The sequence below is a fragment of the Saimiri boliviensis genome, chromosome 8 (assembly GCF_048565385.1).
Source record: "Saimiri boliviensis isolate mSaiBol1 chromosome 8, mSaiBol1.pri, whole genome shotgun sequence".
In the NCBI taxonomy this organism is placed as follows: Eukaryota; Metazoa; Chordata; class Mammalia; order Primates; family Cebidae; genus Saimiri; species Saimiri boliviensis.
This window is the reverse complement of record NC_133456.1, coordinates 30197129-30216924: the sequence shown is the minus strand read 5'-3', so window position 1 is coordinate 30216924 and position 19796 is coordinate 30197129. Positions and strand designations below refer to the sequence as shown.

Genomic DNA, 19796 nt, shown 5'->3' with positions numbered 1-19796 from the left:
TTCTATTCTGAGTCACAAAGATAATGACACACGATTTCTTCTGTTCTTTCTAAAGTTTCATTTTTGACAGGTACAGCTAGAGTATTTTTCTGTAATATAACATATGAATCATTTTCCAGCTGAGGTAGGGGAATTGGGGGTTAACCTCACTTGCCAGAGGTCATACAGCAAGCCCAGGCTCCTTGAAAACATTGCTATACAGCGAATGAATTCCTCATCAGCATTCCCTATCTCATAGGCCTTCCATCTCAGATTTCAAAAACCATGATGAACAGAATGGCCCCACAGAATCCCCAGCAAGACCCTTCCATCAACAGGAATGATTCCAGCATTAAGGTGATATCACCACAGGATCCTGCTAGATATCAGCACAAAGGTGATACCACCACAAGATCCAGAAAGAGAACAAAGAAGGATGATGCTTACTGGGAGTATCATCCTCATAGTCCCAGTGAGTATCATCCTTCTTTTTCCTCTTTCCCTTTCCACTGCTCCCTTCTCATGCAGCCCTATGATTGCATTTTGCATTTGTTTTAAGGCAGCTATTGATGTGTTTTTAAAAATCTATTCAAAAAGTCTTCCCATCATAAAAGGAGAAATACATTTCAAATTGAATGGGCCTTTGGTCCATGGATGATTCAAATTATGAGAGATAAGCTAAAAATACAATACATAGAGCAAGTGAGAATGTTTTTCCAGGAGAGAATTTCTGAAGCATAGAGAGATAGAAATTGAGAAATCTCCTTTTCCAGGGCAGGTATATTGTGGCCCAGTATGGTAGGAAAATGAACAAAAAAGAAGCTCATTATTCAGAGTAGCAGTGAATACATGTATGAAGAGATTTATTTACATAAGGTGAATCTTAGTGAATTGTTCTGAAATATGTATGTGTTATTTGATATCGTACCCTGGAGATTTTTTTTGTTTTTCTTTTTTTTTTTTTTTTTTGAGACGGAGTTTCGCTCTTGTTACCCAGGCTGGAGTGCAGTGGCGTGATCTCGGCTCACCGCAACCTCTGCCTCCTGGGTTCAAGTAATTCTCCTGCCTCAGCCTCCTGAGTAGCTGGGATTACAGGCACGCGCCACCATGCCCAGCTAATTTTTTGTATTTTTAGTAGAGACAGGGTTTCACCATGTTGACCAGGATGGTCTCGATTTCTTGACCTCGTGATCCACCCACCTCGGCCTCCCAAAGTGCTGGGATTACAGGCTTGAGCCATCGCGCCCGGCCTTGTGTGTGTTTTTAGTAGAGACAGGATTTCACCACGTTGACCAGGATGGTCTCTATCTCTTGACCTCATGATCCACCCGCCTCGGCCTCCCAAAGTGCTGGGATTACAGGCTTGAGCCACCGTGCCCGGCAGGAATTTTTTTTTTTTTTTTTTTTTTTTTTTTTTTTTTTTTTTTTTTTGAGACGGAGTTTCGCTCTTGTTACCCAGGCTGGAGTGCAATGGCACGATCTCGGCTCACCGCAACCTCCGCCTCCTGGCTTCAGGCAATTCTCCTGCCTCAGCCTCCTGAGTAGCTGGGATTACAGGCACAAGCCACCATGCCCAGCTAATTTTTTATATTTTTAGTAGAGACAGGGTTTCACCGTGTTGGCCTGGATGGTCTTGATCTCTTGACCTCGTGATCCACCCGCCTCGGCCTCCCAAAGTGCTGGGATTACAGGCTTGAGCCACCACGCCCGGCCAGGAATTTTTTAAACATTGTTTGCATACAATGTCTACCTTTAAAAATATATGAAACTGTATAAAAGTCAATGGTGTTTCTATACACTAATAATAAACAATTAGAAAAGAACATTATAAAAATAACTCCATTTACGATAGCATCAAAAATAATAAGGTACTAAGAAATGAACTTAACGAAGGACTTTAAAGACCTGTCCATTGAAAACTATAAAATATTGCTGAAATAAATTAAGACACATGAAAAGACCCTCCATGTGCATAAATGGGAAGGCTTAATATTATTAATATGTAAATATTACCTGAGCAATTTACAGACTTTTTTTAAATTTTTCTTTTTTTTTTTTTTTTAAGAGACAGGGGTTTCACCATGTTGGTCAGGCTGGTCTCAAACTCCCAACCTCAGGTGATCCACCCATCTCGGCCTCCCATAGTGCTGGAATTATAAGCATGAGCCACCACGCCCTGACTAATTTACAGATTTAATGCAATCCCTATAAAAATCCCAATGGTGCTGGGCGCAGTGGCTCAAGCCTGTAATCCCAGCACTTTGGGAGGCCGAGGCGGGTGGATCACGAGGTCGAGAGATCGAGACCATCCTGGTCAACATGGTGAAACCCGGTCTCTACTAAAAATACGAAAAACTAGCTGGGCGTGGTGGTGCGTGCCTGTAATCCCAGCTACTTAGGAGGCTGCCAGGAGAATTGCCTGAGCCCAGGAGGCGGAGGTTGCAGTGAGCCGAGATCACGCCATTGCACTCCAGCCTGGGTAACAAGAGCGAAACTCCGTCTAAAAAAAAAAAAAAAAAAAAAAAAAAAAAATCCCAATGGTGCTTTTTGCAGAAATTTTAAAAATCTATCTAAAAATTTCTGGCGCCGGGCGCGGTGGCTCAAGCCTGTAATCCCAGCACTTTGGGAGGCCGAGGCGGGTGGATCACGAGGTCGAGAGATCGAGACCATCCTGGTCAACATGGTGAAACCCCGTCTCTACTAAAAGTGCAAAAAATTAGCTGGGCATGGTGGCACATGCCTGTAATCCCAGCTACTCAGGAGGCTGAGGCAGGAGAATTGCCTGATCCCAGGAGGCGGAGGTTGCGGTGAGCCGAGATCGCGCCATTGCACTCCAGCCTGGGTAACAAGGGCGAAACTCCGTCTCAAAAAAAAAAAAAAAGAAAAAAGAAAAATTTCTGTAACGTCTCAAGGAATCCCAAATAGCCAAAATAATGTTGAAAAAGATGAATAGATGCACAAAGTTGGAGGCCTCCTATTACCTAATCTCAACATTTATTACAAATTAATCAAAGAGTGTGGTGCTGGCATAAACACAGATATATAAACCAATAGAAAAAAAAAACAAGTCCATAAATACATCCTTGCACATATAGTCAACAAGGCTGCCAAGGCCATTCAATTGGGAGAAGACAATCTCTACAACAAACAGGTGTTGGGAAAACTGAATATCCACGTGCAAAAGAATGATACTGGATCCTTACCTTACCATATACAAAAATTAAAATGGATCAAGTCCTAAACACAAAAGCTAAAACTGTAAAACTCTTAGAAAAAATATAGGGGAAAAGCTTTATGACATTTGATTTAGCAATGATTTCTTGGATATGACACCAAAAGGACAGACAACAAAATAAAAATAGATAAATTAGACTATATTAAAAAAAAAAAAAAAAAAAAAAAGCTTGTATGATTGGGCAGGGCGTGGTGGCTCACCCCTGTAATCCCAGCACTTTGGGAAGCTGAGGTGGGTGGATCACCTGAAGTCAGGAGTTTAAAACCAGCCTGACCAACATGACAAAACCCTACCTCTAAAAAAAAAAAAAAAAAGTTGTATGAAAAAAGGACACAATCAAAAAAGTGAAATGGGCTGGGCATGGTAGCTCATGCCCATAATCCCAGCACTTTGGAGGCCAAGGTGGGTGGATCACCTGAGGTCAAGAGTTCAAAGCCAGCCTGGCCAACATGGTGAAACCCCATCTTTACTACAAATACAAAAATTAGCCAGGTGTGGTGGCAGGCACCTGTAATCCCAGCTACTTGGGAGGCTGAGGTGTAAGAGTCACTTGAACCTGGGAGGTGGAGGCTGCAGCGTGCCAAGATCATGCCACCGCACTCATTCTGGGCAACAGAGCAAGACTCTGTCTCCAAATAAAAAAAAGTGAAATGGGTATAGAGTTTCAGTTGTGCAGAATGAAAAGAGTTCTGGAGATTACATACATGAAAGTGTAAGGGTACTTAACACTACTGAACCGTATGCTAGCAAATGGTTAAGATGGTAGAATCAATCTCCTACTGATAATTTAAAATTCTTCTATAAGTATTCTGGGCTAGATGGTATGGAGTATATTAAAGTGAAAGATGTTACATTCCCCTCAAATCCTGTACCAATTTACATTCCCACTAATAATAAATTAGGGCATACATTCCTTACTTTACTAATAAGTCTTGATTTGTAACTAAAAATTTTTGCCAGTCTTCTGTTTGTTTTTCTGTGATGGTTAATGTTGAAAATTTTTGACAGTTTTTTGGGAAAAAATTAACTCATTATTGAATTAATTTACATATTATAAATGACTAGTGAAGAGCATTTTTCACCATTTAAAACATTATTTTTAGGAGGCCAAGGCAGGTGGATTATGAGATGGGGAATTCGAGACCAGCTTGGCCAACATAATGAAACCCCGTCTCTACCAAAAGTATTAAAAATTAGCCTGGTATAGTAGCATGCACCTGTAATTCCAGCTACTCAGGAGGCTGAGGCAGGAGAATTGCTTGAAGCCAGGAGGCGAATGTTGCAGTAAATGGAGATCGCACCACTGCACTCTAGCCTGGGCAACAGAGTGAGACGTCATCTCAAATAAATTAAAATAAAATAATTTATACTCTCTCCTCTAGACATTTCTTTTTCATGCCATTGATCCAATGTTATGATGGAATTAGTTTTTCTTATTTTGTTCAAATTCCTTGTAAAAGAGAAATGTTTTTCTTTTCTCATTCATACATGTTACAATATTTTCTCTATTGGGATGCATTTTATTTTATGTTAAAAGATTTTTTCTTTTATTATTTTAATATAAACTTCAAAAATTAGCTTTTGAACCCATCTGTAATTTCTTTTCAATGTTGTGAATTAAAATTTTTAATTTTCTTGTACATTAAAGGTCACTTTTTTCTGTTTCTACTGACTAGAAATGTCATCTTTCCATCTATGCTCATGGTTTTTTTTCTTTCTATTCCCCCTTCTAGTGCTGAATTCGATTTTTTGGCACCTATACCAAAGTGCTCCACATGTTACCTGTTTAGGGAATGTTTTGTTAGAACGCATTCTAGCCCATTTGGCTTCCTTAAAAACAACTTTGCATTGCTCTGGGAGAGAAGAACATACAAATTCTGTTTTGTTTTGTTTTGTGTTGTTTTGTTTTAGTATAAAGTTCTCCAGTACCTGAACACTGATGCCTTGTGCTATCCCATCATGCTGTTTCATACTCATCCTTCCATCTGCTAGTGAACTTAACGTGGCAGCGTGCATGCAACGGGTGCTGAATAGATATTGACTGAAAGAGGCCGGGCATGGTGGCTCACACCTGTAATCCCAGCACTTTGGGAGGCCGAGGTGGGAGGATCACTTGAGCCCAGTTCAAGACCAGCCTGGGCAATACAGTGAGACCTCATCTCATAAAATATATGTATTTACTGCAAAGTATGAAAAGCTCTTTCCAGAGCATTCAGAGCACCAGTCTCCAACATTTTTGTCACCAGGGACTGGTTTTGTGGAAGGCAGTTTTTTCCACAGACTGGCGGGGGAGTGGTTTTGGGATAATTCAAGGGCATTACATTTATTGTGCATTTTCTTTCTATTATTATTACATTGTAATATATAATGAAATAATTATACAAGTCACCATAATGTAGAATCAGTGAGAGACCTGAGTTTGTTTTCCTGTAACCAGATGGTCCCATCTGGGGGTAATGGGAGACAGTGACAGATCACTGACAGATCATAGGGTATTCGATTCTCATAATAAGCATGCAACCTAGATCCCTCTCGCCTGTGCAGTTCACAATAAGGTTCATGTTCCTATGAGAATCTAATGCTATCGGCTGATCTGACAGGAGGTGGAGCTCTGACAATAACGTGAGCTATGGGGAGCAACTGTAAATACACATGAAGCTTCGCTGACTTGTTCATCGCTCACCTCTCGCTGTGTGGCCCAGTTTGTAACAGATTGTGGACCAGTACCAGTTAGTATCCCAGGGGTTGGGGACCCCAGATTTAGGGAATGTGGAAGAATATATTACATACCAAACAGAATTGTTATTCTTTACACCTCATGCAGTACATGGCTAAGACTTTTGCAGAAAATCCCCAGCAGAATGGTAATGTGGAAGTACAGGCTACAAGAACATGGTGAGAACTGAGAAAACAGAAGAAAGTTCAGAAAATTGATATGTACAAAGACCTAATGTATGTATAATTTAGCATGGCTGTTTAATACCATTTCAGTGGTTTAAAAAAAAATAAGCATTTCTTATTGTTTATAAACCTACAAGCTGGCTGGGCAGTTCTGATCTTGGCTAGCATCTCTTGCATGCTTGAGGGTTGACTAGCTGTCAACTCATTTAAAATTGCCTGTGTTGTGGCTCTTTTCTCTATAGTCTCTCATCCTCTAGCAGGCTAGTCCAGGCTTGGAGGGAGAGAGAGTGGGTGAGAGAGAAGGCAGGCATGAGAGCGAGCACAGAAGCATGTATGGCCTCTCGAGGCTGGGGCATCATCACTTTAGAGTGTCACTCTAGGGCTCAATCAAGAAGGTGTGGTTGGGCTGGGCGCAGTGGCTCACACATGTAATCCCAGAACTCTGGGTGGCCGAGGTGGGCAGATCACTTGATGGCAGGAGTTTGAGACCAGCCTGGCCAATATGGTGAAACCCAGTCTCTACTAAAAACACAAAAATTAGTCATCATGGTGGCATGCGCCTAGTCCCAGCTACTTGGGAGGCTGAGGCAGAAAAATCTCTTGAACCTGGGAAGTAGAGGTTGCAGTGAACTGAGATCATGCCATTGCACTCCAGGCTGGGCATTCCAGCAAGACTCTGTCTCAAAAAAAAAAAAAAAAAAATACAGGAGAAAAGGAAGAGGGATATGAGGTCTCATTGTACATAATCTACAAAGTGACTCAATAAAACTATTCTTTTTTGTTTTATAAATGTGAAAACTGAGACTCTTCATGTAAACAGACATTTATGTTTTGCCAAATCTCTTTTTTTTTCCTTTTTGTGACAAATGGGATCTCACTATGTTGTCCAGGCTAGTCTTGACTACTAAACTCAAGCTATCCTCCTGCCTCTGCCTCCCTAAATGCTGAAATTACTGATGTCAGCAACAGTGCCCAACCCAAATTTTCTAATAATAATGGAAATATGTGTTTCCTGAGACCATAGCAGTTTTGATGGTCCAGTGACTGAAGTGTGCCTATTTCCAAACTCAAATTTATATTCTCATTCTTCATTCTTTTTTCTTATTTTTTGAGACAGGTTTCATTCTGTCATCCAAGCATGAGTGTGGTGGAGCAGTCTCAGCTCACTGCAGCCTCAACCTCCCAGGCTCAAGTGATCCTCCCACCTCAGCCTCCCAAGCAACTAGGACTACAGGTATGTGCCACTACACCCATTTTGTAGAGATGGGATTTCACCACGTAGTCCAGACTGGTCTTGAACTCCTAAGACAGAGCAAGACCCTGTCTCTAATTTAAAAAAAATAAAATAAACAATTAAGATAATGGAGATAAAACAAAAGTACTTGATGACCATTTCTATCAGTTTCATTCTACCTCCTCTGAGTAGTCATTACAATAGGTTTCACATAATTTTTGTGAAAATTATACAGAAAATTATCATTTTTGTGTGAAAATAATATATAGTCTACTCTGTATATATTCATAAATTATAATTTTGAGTTATAAAGAAAAGTATATAATTTTTTTTTTGAGATGGAGTCTCACTTTTTCACCCAGGTTGGAGTGCAGTGGCACAGTCTCAGCTCACTGCAATGTCTGTCTCCTGGGTTCAAGTGATTCTCCTGCCTCAGCCTCCTGAGTAGTACCTGGGATTACAGGTATGTGCCACCACACCTGGCTAATTTTTTGTATTTTTAGTAGAGATGGGGTTTCACCATGTTAGCTAGGCTGGTCTTGAACTCCTGACCTCAAGTGATCCGCCAGCCTGAGCCTCCCAAAGTGCTGAGATTACAGGCATGAGCCACCACACCCAGCCAGAAAGTATATTTTATATGTCACATTACATAGCAAAATAAGAATTAGTTTTTAAAATTTGTTTTCTATGAAACCATGAACAATGTTTGTTTGTTTGTTTTTAAGACAGGGTTTCACCGTGTTGGTCAGGCTGGTCTTGAACTCCCGACCTCAGGTAATCTGCCTGCCTTGGCCTCCAAAGTGCTTGGATTACAGGCGTGAGCCACCACACCCGGCCAAGGTACTCTTTTTTGTGTGTGTAGCAGGGTCTCACTCTGTCACCCAGGCTGGAGTGCAGTGGTGCAATCTCAGCTCACTGCAACCTCTGCCTCCTGGGGTTCAAGTGATTCTCCTGCCTCAGCCCTCTGAGTAGCTGGAATTACAGGTCCCTGCCACCACATCCGGCTAATTTTTGTATTTTTGGTAGAGACAGGGTTTCACCATGTTGGCCAGGGTGGTCTCAAACTTCTGACCTCAAGCAATCCGCTTGCCCTGGCCTCCCAAAGTGCTGGGATTACAGGCATGAGCCACCATGCCCAGCCTAAAGTAGGTACTCTTAACATTCCCCTTTTATGCTTGATGAAACTGAAGTGGGCTGGGTGTGACAGTTTCCACCTGTAATTCCAGCAATTTGGGAGGCTGAGGTGGGAGGATTGCTGGACCCCAGGAGTTTGAGATTAGCCTGGGCAACATAGCGAGACCCTCATCTGTATTTTTAAAAATTAAAAAATTTTAAAAAAGAAACTGAAGTGAAGAGTTTAGGTAATGGGTTCATAATCACATTCCTAGAAAAGCATCGTTTTAAAAGCAAAATTTCTACTGTTAAACATATATCAGGATTACTGGTTAAAACTTTTCCGCTGTACAACTTGCATATTATGGACTCCTTGGGCTAATTGAATAAGAAACAGATTGACGTTTTCAGAAGACAGCATGTATACATTTAAGTTTCAGAAAGAAATATGCCCCACATTGATGTGAGTTTTCCCGAGGTGTCATTGGTAATTGTCCATACATGATGTTTTCTTGATTTAATCTTCCTTATCATATTGCCCTAAAAAACAACTTAGATCTGCATTTATAACTATTGAAGTATTTATAACTCAAAGTCTATCCTGCCTCCAGGCTTTTTATTTTTCCTTATCTGACACAAAACTGATCTATAGTTTCTTTAATTTTCATTTTGGCCAAGGCTGACTGAAAATACTTTCAAGTATATGATGTTTATTTCCAAAGTCAGGTGGCCACTGGAAAGAATGGGCCAGTATATTCTATACTTTCCATTACAGGTAGTTCAGTGTCTCACTCTTCTGTTGCAGTGATATAGTTACTACTTTGGATCTGAGGGTACAAATTTGACTTTGCCTCCAACCATGTTTGCCAACCACTTTACCATTCATTCAAGGTGATGGTGTTATCAATTTGCTTTTTCTTTTTAACCTTATTTTTAAAATTATGTATTATGAAAAACATTAGAAAGAGAGAACTTAAAGAATAATTACAGAGCTGGTTGCAGTGGCATGTGCCTGTAGTCCCAGCTACTCAGGAGGCTGAGATGAGAGGATCCCTTGAGCCCAGGGAATCCAGACCAGTCTGGCTAATACAGGAAAACTCCCATCTTTGAGAAGAAAAAAAGAATAGTTATATTAAAATCACCTGTACCTACCAATCAACTTTAGTTATTATCAGTGTATATGATGCACCTACTTTGCAGATGGTTTATTTGCTTTTTTTTTTTTTTTTTTTTTTTTGAGATGGAATCTTGCTCTGTTGCCTAAGCTAGAGTGCAGTGGTATGATCTTGTCTCACTGCAACCTCCACTTCCTCAGTCCAAGTGATTCTCCTGCCTCAGCCTCCTGAGTAGCTGGGATTACAGGCACGTGCCACCATGCCCAGCTAATTTTTTGTAGTTTTAGTAGAGATGGGGTTTCACCGTTTTAGCCATGTGAACCTGTTAGCCACGTGAATCCTGACCTTGTGATCCACCCACCTTGGCCTCCCAAAGTGCTGGGATTATAGGTGTGACCCACCGTGCCAGGCCTTGTTTGCTATTTTATGAGAACTGCCAGCCCTGGAAATCCAAGCTCATTAAAACTTCTCTCCACTGCTTCTAGTCACATAGTTTAGTGAACATAGTTCCTGTTCCTAACAGTTTCATCTCAGAGTAGGTGGGGGTCCCTCTTTTTTTGGAACAAATAATTGCTGAAGATTACATCTTATTTCATTATCTTAAACATTTTATTTTTTTTCAAGATGGAGTGTCTGTCGCCCAGGCTGGAGTTCAGTGGTATGATCTCGACTCACTGAAACCTCTGCCTCCTGGGTTCAAGAGAGCCTCCTGACTCAGCCTCCCAAGTAGTTGGGATTACAGGTGTGTGCCACCACACCCGGCTAATTTTTGTATTTTTAGTATAGATGGGGTTTTGCCATGTTGGCCAGGCTGGTCTCAAACTCCTGACCTCAAGTGATCTGCCCACCTTGACCTCCCAAAGTTCTAGGATTATAGGTATGTGTCAGTCACTGTGCCTAGACTAACATAGGAAATTTCAAATAAAAATGATGTCTTCTAACATATTACAGTTCAGGGCACAGGTGATAGATTCATCTTTTGTTTGTCTACAAGCATTTTTATTTTGCTTTTTTAAGACATATTTTGGCCAACTGTAAGATTTTAAATTGTCCCAAAGGTTTTGTTTTTTTTTTTTTTTCCTCCCTACTCACTGAGTCTCACTGTGTTTGAGGCTAATCTCAAGTTCCTGGGCTGAAGCAATCTTTCCACTAAGCCTCCATAGGGCAGGACTATGAGCATGAGCCCCCACACCCTGGAGTGTTTTTATTTGTTTGTTTGTTTGTTTGTTTGTGACAGAGTCTCACTCTATAGCCCAGGCTGGAGTGCAGTAGCAGGAGCTCAGCTTACTGCAATCTCTCTGCCCCTGAGTAGCTGGGTTTACAGGCATGAGCCACCACACCCAACCTTTTAGTTGCTTTTTGAAGTTATCAGAAATCTGCCTCCTCCTTTTATCTGAACCTTCCTTTCTTTTGTTCTGTATTGTTTATTTTGTGCTTAGCAATCCCTTCCAGCAGAATGCAAACATAGTTTTTTCCCTAACACAGCTTTTTGTTTTGGAAAGGAACTTTGGTTTGTTAGTTTGATAAGATCATAGGGCCTAGACTATTCCACAGTTTTAGACGTATTTAAACTCTTTGCGCTCATTCACATTGGAGTCTGCAGAACTACTCTCAGTTTCAAATGCTTTTCTCAGAATGTTCTGCTGAACTTTCCATTGAATTCTGGTTAATATTTGGGGGTTCTCCTCTTCTGAAGCCTGGGTGATGCCTGCTGTCTTCCTTCTGCATCTTTGTGGGCAGATAAGTGGGAAGTCACAGCCAACCAACAGCTCCAAGACTCATTTGAAAAAGACCAAAAAAAAGGGAGGAGTCCAGAAAAGACTGATTACGGACACCAAGATATGGACATAAAGCTTAGGCATGAAATCGTTACAGTCCTATTTCAAGGGATGACATTTTGAATAAATACAGAAGCTAATGATTCAGAAGTATGTAAAAAGCTAAAACATGCACAAAAAACCATTGCTTCCTTTTCTTTATCATCTATACAGTTTTGGTTTACTTAATTTACTTGTACATGTTATGTTTAGATACACACAAGTAGACAGTAAGTTTGTTATTATTATTTTAGATGGAGGCTCGCTCTCTTGCTCAGGAGTGCAATGGTGTAATCTCAGCTCACTGCAACCTCTGCCTCCTGGGTTCAAGTGATTATTTTACCTCAGCCTCCTGAGTAGCTGGGATTACAAATACATGCCACCACATCAGGCTAATTGTTTATTTTATTTTTTATTTTTGAGACAGAGTGTCACTCTATCGCCCAGGCTGGAGTGCAGTGGCACAATCTCGGCTCACTGCAACCTCTGCCGCCCGGGTTCAAGCAATTCTTCTGCCTCAGCCTCCAGAGTAGCTGGGATTACAGGTGCCTGCCACTGTGCCCAGATAGTTTTTTTGTATTTTTAGTAGAGATGAGGTTTCACTATCTTGGCCAGGCTGGTCTTAAACTTCTTTCTTTGAGACGGAGTTTTGCTCTTGTTACCCAGGCTGGAGTGCAATGGCGCAATCTCAGCTCACCGCAACCTCCGCCTCCTGGATTCAGGCAATTCTCCTGCCTCAGCCTCCTGAGTAGCTAGGATTACAGGCACGCACCACTATGCCCAGCTGATTTTTTGTATTTTTAGTAGAGATGGGGTTTCACCATGTTGACCAGGATAGTCTCAATCTCTTGACCTCGTGATCCACCCGCCTCGGCCTCCCAAAGTGCTGGGATTACAAGCGTGAGCCATCGCTCCCAGCCTGGTCTTAAACTTCTGACCTCGTGGTCCACCCACCTCGGCCTCCAAAGTGCTGGGATTACAGGTGTGAGCCACCATGCCCAGCTTTTTTTTTCTTTTTGAAATGGAGTCTCACTCCATCACCCAGGCTGGAATGCATTGGCATGCTCTCAGCTCACTGCAACCTCTTCCTCCTAAATTCAAGTGATTCTCCTGCCTCAACCTCCCAAGTAGCTGGGACTATAGGCACGTGCCACCATGCCTGACTAATTTTTGTATTTTTAGTATAGATGGGGTTTTGCAATATTGGCCAGGCTAGTCTTGAACTCCTGACCTCAAATGATCCTCAAATGACCCACCTCGGCCTCCCAAAGTACCAATGAGCCACAGCACCCGGCCAGGTTCTTGTTTTTAAACAATTTACAGTAAGTAGTTAGGTTGTGGAAATCACAAATGCACCCTTATAGGATGAGTGGGATGGGAAGTGGTTATCTTAATATTATATTAAAAAGTTTCTTGTAGCTTAGAACAAAATTCCCGATAATAGTATGCCATAGACGTATTCCAGAAATATTGTATCACAAACTACTTATTTGAAAGCAAAGAATATGTGCTTGTTAAAACAATGTTATTTAATTAAAAGAACAGGCTCAGAATATTTAAGATATGACTATCCAAAGTAAATACACTTTGAGTAGAATGATATTATTAAATGTGAGCAGAAAAAAATAAATATTTCTAAGTATATTGGATTTCAAATATATACATATAAACTGCAAAAATAAGTTTAGGAATATGTACATTTAAAATGGGATTAGGCTGGGCGCGGTGGCTCAAGCCTGTAATCCCAGCACTTTGGGAGGCCAAGGCAGGTGGATCATGAGGTCAAGAGATTGAGACCATCCTGGTCAACATGGTGAAACCCTGTCTCTACTAAAAATACTAAAAATTAGCTGGGCATGGTGGCGTGTGCCTGTAATCCCAGCTACTCAGGAGGCTGAGGCAGGAGAATTGCCTGAACCCAGGAGGCGGAGGTTGCGGTGAGCCGAGATTGCGCCATTGCACTCCAGCCTGGGCAACAAGAGTGAAACTCCGTCTCAAAAAAAAAAATAAATAAATAAATAAATAAAATAAAATGGGATTAAATATGTTTTATATAGGTTATTTTCATCTACGTTCTTAAATGGCATTAGCGTATCGTTTTATCTATAGTGTTTATTTTTGCCTGATTTTAGTATTGGTATTATGGACTTTTAAGTATAAGAAGGGAGGTCCAAGTGAGGAACTTTCCTCCTTTTATTTTTTTTTATTTTTCTAGAACCAGGGTCTCTTTCTGTTGCCCACACTGGAAGGTGGTGACCCAATAATAGCTCACTACAGCCTTGACCTGGGTTAAAGTGATCCTCCCACCTCAGCCTCCCATAGCTGGGACCATAGGCATGTGCTGTCACTCCTGGCTAATTTTTTAAACATTTTCTATAGAGACAGGGTCTCATTATGTTTCTCAGGCTGGTCTTGAATTCCTGGCCTCAACCAATTATCCTGTCTTGGCCTCCCACATTGCTAGGATTACAGGTGTGAGCCACTGTGCATGGCCAAATTTTTGATAATTGTGGGTTGTTTTTTTAATAGAGATGGAATCTCACTGTCACCCAGGCCAGAGAGCAGTGGCGTTATCTCGGCTCACTGCAACCTCTGCAGTGAGTGATTCTCCTGCCTCAGCTTCCCTAGTAGATGGGATTACAGGCATGCACCACTATGCCTGGCTAATTTTTAGTTTTAGTAAAGATGAGGTTTCACCATGATGGCCAGGCTGGTCTCAAACTCCTGGCCTCAAGTGATCCACCTGTCTCAGCCTTCCAAAGTGCTGCAATTGGCCGGGTGCAGTGGCTCACGCCTGTAATCCTAGCACTTTGGGAGGCCGAGGTGGGTGGATCACCTGAGGTCAGGAGTTCAAGACCAGCCTGGCCATCATGGTGAAACCCCATCTTTATAAAAAGACAAACAAACAAACAAACAAAGTGCTGCAATTACAGGCATGAGCCACCACACCTGGCCAATAATTGCATTTTTTAAGAAAAAACACTTTTCCTTTTCATTGCCATTTAAAAAAAACTATACTTCTCCGGGCCCAGTGGCTCAAGCCTGTAATCCCAGCACTTTGGGAGGCCGAGGCGGGTGGATCATGAGGTCGACAGATCGAGACCATCCTGGTCAACATGGTGAAACCCCGTCTCTACTAAAAATAAAAAAAAAATTAGCTGGGCATGGTGGCACGTGCCTGTAATCCCAGCTACTCAGGAGGCTGAGGCAGGAGAATTGCCTGAACCCAGGAGGCGGAGGTTGCGGTGAGCCGAGATCGCGCCATTGCACTCCAGCCTGGGTAACAAGAGCAAAACTCGGTCTCAAAAAAAAAAAAAAAATTAATTAAAAAAAAAACAAACTATACTTCTTCAATCTTCTACACACACACACACACACACACACACACACACACACACACATATTGCAGTTCTGCTGGAGAACTTCTACACATATTTATTTTTATTTTATTTTGAGACAGAGTCTCACTCTGTTACCCATACTGACACATGACTGTGCAGTGACACAATCATGGTTCACTACAGCCTCAACCTCCCAGGCTCAAGCAATCCTCCCACCTCAGCCTCAAGAATAGTTGGGACCACAGGCACATGCAACCATGCCCAGCTAATTTTTAGATTTTTCGTTCAGGTAGGGTCTCCCTACATTGTCCAGGCTGGTCTCAAACTCCTCCACTCATGTGATCCTCTTACCTCAACCTCCCATAAGTGCTGGGATTACAGGTGTAAGCACATCATGCTGACCACATTTGATTTCTTATGATCTTTTCCCCGAAGTAGTGAATAGAGCCTCAAAAATCCCATAAAAGAAAAAGCCCTGCCAGGCGTGGTGGTTCACAACTGTAATCCCAACTCTTTGGGAGGCCAAGGCAGGAGGATCACTTGAGCCCAGGAGTTCAGCACCAGCCTGGGCAATGTAAGGAGACTCCATCTCTATGAAAAAAATGTTTTGTTTTGTTTTGTTTTGTTTTAACTAGCCAGGAGTGGTAATAGTGCCTGTACTCCTAGCTACTCCGGAAGATGAGGCCAAAGGATTGCAGGAGCCCAAGAGTTCAAGGTCACAATGAACTATGATCATGCCACAGCACTCCAGCCTGGGCAATAGAGCAAGATCCTGTCCTAAAAATGAGAGAGAGAGAAAGAGAGAGAGAGAGAGAATGAGAGAATAAGAGAGAGAGAGAGAGAGGAGAGAGAGGAGAGAGAGAGAGAGAGAGAGAGAGAGAGAGAGAGCCTGAGAGAGCCTATTTGCCAGACAAGTTGGACTAGGTTCCTGAATAAATAAATGAAGAGAGGAAACCCATTTTGAAGAGTGGGTTATACTCAGGTGCAAAGACATGGGGTTTATTCCTAGTTTCTTCTATTTCATAATTAAAAAAAAATTTCAGCTAGCTCTTGCACAGAATATTCCTAGTTTCTAGAAAAACGAAAGTGTGGAAAAGATGAGAAGACAGAGCTACTATCTACTTTCCTGAGGTTAGTAGGGTAGAAAGACTGAGTAACAGAGAAAAAAAGTAAAACGAAGCTTTTCAGTGCAGGTGGGGCAAACTGAAAATCAAGGGAGCCAGTTTCCAGAGTGAACAGACTGAGTGCAGAGAAAACTGAAGAGGTAACCGATGTCCTATCAGGGACAAAATCTCAGAAAGCAGAGAACAGAGCATGGTTACCCAGGGCTCAGCCATTCAGACTCGAGACTTGGAATCTGCATTTTCTGGATCCTAAGCCTGGTTGGAGGAAAGGCAAGGGAGATTCACAGTGGTGATTTGCTTTTTGTTATTTGTTTTCTTGGTTGGGGGAGAGATTGGTAATGTAAATGTAACCACCCCTTCTTTATCTCTGCCCTGAAGCAACATGGAGAAGGCATCAAGAACGTACTTCATTCACCCACGAACAGTATGAAGAGCTAGAAGCTCTGTTTAGCGAGACCATGTTCCCAGATAGAAATCTTCAGGAGAAACTAGCTTTGAAACTCGACCTACCGCAGTCAACAATAAAGGTCTGATCCCTGAGGTGTCCTTGGTACCCCCATCCAAGCCACATTTACCTATCCAGCCTGGAAATTCCCCACTATCCACCGTGCCCCACAATAATATTCTATTTATTGAGTACCTACTGAAACAATACTAAACTGGGGGCATCGCAAACACTGGCCTCAATTTCATGCAGTTTAAAAGATGAGAAAAAATGAGGTTCAGAGGCAAAGTGACTGGGCCACAGAGATAATAAGTAGTGTTGCTAGAATCAAAACTCCAGAAATCTTGTTTTTAACACTGTACTATAGAGTTCAAATAGGAGAAAGGCTCTTATCCAGACAGACTCCTCACTGAGCGTCTTTTCAAAGCAAGGGCCCGCAATATGTTTATTCATAATGCTAACAACAGACAAACCATACTCCCTCTAACCTCTGAGCCTGCTTAAGCCCGTAACTTTTTTCTTATACTTTTTTCTTTTTTGCTTTTTGAGATGGGATCTCACTATGTTGCCCAAGCTGGTCTCAAACTCCTGAGCTCAAGTGATCCTCTTGCCTCAGACTGTGCTGAGATTACAGGCATGAGCCACCATGCCTGGCCATACATTTTTATTGGAGTATTTCTCATAGTAGAGGCCTCCTAAAATAATCCTTGAAAATCCTTAAGTTCATATTCTTCACCTATCACTAGATCCTAGATCCCTGAACTAGCCTCTCTTCTTGAGTTCAGGACCCTGTCTCTGAATCCCCAGCACAAACTCTGAAACACACCCCCTTTCTTCCTTCCTAGGGTCCCAGACCTGATCTTTGTCATCCCTCCTATTGACTCCAGTCATGCCCATCACTGTTCTTGCAGAACGCAGTGTCATGGTTAATTGGAGAGGATATGAAGATTATAATCTGGCTGTTTTCATTCAGGAGAAGCCTCAAATGCCTTTTCTAAGAACAGACCACCATCTCCCTTCTTCCCCCACTCCCAGGTTTGGTTCAGGAACCGGCGATTCAAACAGAAAAAGCAGCAGCAGCAGCAACAACAACAACAACAGCAGCAGCAGCAGCAGCAGCAGCAGCAGCAATCAGCAATGCTACCAAACCAGATCCTTCGATCCAAAAAGGATGTGCCCACCTTCCTGAGAACACCCATCATTTCTTATGCTTTTTCTCCTGTGGTTTCAGATTTCTACAGCTCCCTTCCACCTCAGCCCTTAGGCCCTTCCAATTGGGCATGGAACTCTACCTTCACTGAGAGTCCCACAAGTGATTTCCAAATGCAAGATACTCAGTGGGAGAAGCTGGTAGCCTCAGTTCCTGCTTTGTACTCTGATGCCTATGACATATCCCAAGTCATAGAACTGTATGATCTTCCTGATGAGAATGAGATACCCAGCTCCTCTTTCCACTGTCTGTATCAGTATCTCTCACCCACAAAGCACCAGGTAGGAGGACAGGGTTCCTCTCTCAGCATCTTTACTGGTCCAGCTGTAGGCCTATCTCCCATACAAACCTGGCCCAGTATGACAAGCCAAGGCTTTGAAGCCTACAGTCTAACAGACAGCCTAGAATTCTAGAAAACCTCCAATATGCTAGCTGATTCAATATGCTATGCTAACTAATAAATATGGACCATTTAGAAAAGAGGTCTTTTTTTTTTTTTAAAGATGGGGTTTCACCATGATGGCCAGGCTGGTCTTGAACTCCTGACCTCAGGTGATCCACTCACCTCGGCCTCCCAAAATGCTAGGATTATAGGCGTGAGCCAACGTGCCTGGCCTAGAAAAGAGGTCTTTAAATTTAAAAAAAAAAAAAATATTTTATATAAAAAGCAAAAAGAAAAATGGTGGGGTGCTGTGGCTCACTTCTGTAATCTCAGCACTTTGGGAGGCTGAGGCCAGCAGTTCACCTGAGGTCAGGAGTTCAAGACTAGCCTGGCCAACATGGCGAAACCCTGTCTCAAAAAAAAATTTTTTTAATTAAAAAAAAATTTTTTTTTTTTTAAGAGGTCTTGCCTCTTGTACATGACTTTTTTTTTCCTTTGTCTGGTTTTAACCCAAACATCTGGGTCTGTGTCTCTTTGATTTCCATGAAAATGTTGTGAAAAGATTTTTCCAAATATAGCTCAGCAGTATGCGATCAGCCCCACAATTCTCCCTGAGAAGCCTTTCTAGTCCCTTACATGGCCAGTGAGACTACAAAATTCCCTTCCCAAAGCTATTTTGGATTTTCTAAAAGTAGGAGAGTGGTTTGGGGGGTTATCCACTTTATTTATTTTTTTGCAACTAAGTCTCACTCTGTCACCCAGGCTGGAATGCAGTGGTATGATCATGGCTCACCAAAGCCTTCACCTCCTGGGCTCAGGTGATCCTTAGCCTCCCGAGTAGCTAGGACTACAGGTACCCACCACCACACCTGGCCTTTTTTTTTTTTTTTTTTTTTTTTTTAGACAGTCTCACAATGTAACCCAGGCTGGAGTGCAGTGGTGCAATCTCAGCTCCTGCAACCTCCACCTCCTGGGGTTCAAGTAATTTTCCTACCTCAGCCTCCCATGTAGCTGGGATTACAGGCACCTGCCACCATGCCTGGCTAATTTTTGTATTTTTAGTGGAGACAGGAGTTTGCCATGTTGCCTAGGCTGGCCTCAAACTCCTGAGCTCAAGTGGTCCTCTTGCCTCAGCCTCCCAAAGGGCTGAGATTACTGGTGTGAGCCACCTCGCCTGGCCAAAACAGTTTAGAAATAAAGTATATTAGTCCAGGCGCAGTGGCCCATGCCTATAATCCCAGCACTTTGAAAGGTTGAGGCAGGCAGATCACCTGAGGTCAGGAGTTCGAGACCAGCCTGACCATAATTTTTTCTCTATTGCTTTTCTATTCTTTATTTCATTTGGAAATATGAAATTTTTCCAAATGAAAATTTTGTTTTCTTGGGAGGCTGAGGAAGGAGAATCGCTTGAACACAGGAAGCGGAGGTTGTGTTAAGCCAAGATTGTACTATTGCACTCCAGCCTGGGCAGCAAGAGCAAAACTCCATCTCAAAAAAAAAAAAAAAAAGAAAGAAAGTATATTAGACAACAACAAAGGAACAATTAACTTGAAATATACAATAACTCTGAACTTGTATATACTTAACAACATATACCCAAAATATATGAGGCAAATTTTAACAAAACTTAAAAAAAAAATTTTTTTTTTCAGACAGAGTCTTGCTCTGATGCCAGGCTAGAATGCAGTGGTGCAATCTTGGCTCACTGCAACCTCCACCTCCCGGGTTCAAGCGATTGTCCTACCTCAGCCTCCCTAGTAGCTGGGACTACAGGTGCGTGCCACCATGCCCAGCTAATTTTTGTATTTTTAGTAAAGACAGGGCTTCACCATGTTGGCCAGGATGGTCTTTATCGCTTGACCTCGTGATCTACCTACCTCAGCCTCCCAAAGTGCTGGGA

At 42.1% G+C, this 19796-nt stretch overlaps 1 protein-coding gene across 1 annotated transcript; it reads left to right on the top strand.

Annotated features, from left to right (window-relative positions):
• Window positions 1-264: 264 nt before the first annotated feature.
• ARGFX (arginine-fifty homeobox) lies at window positions 265-17927 on the top strand. The gene is made up of 5 exons (XM_003945160.3): window positions 265-357; window positions 6376-6385; window positions 7233-7349; window positions 16238-16386; window positions 17340-17927. Exons 1-5 carry the CDS (start codon window positions 265-267, stop codon window positions 17925-17927), a joined length of 957 nt encoding a protein of 318 aa, XP_003945209.3.
• The last annotated feature ends 1869 nt before the right edge of the window (window positions 17928-19796 follow it).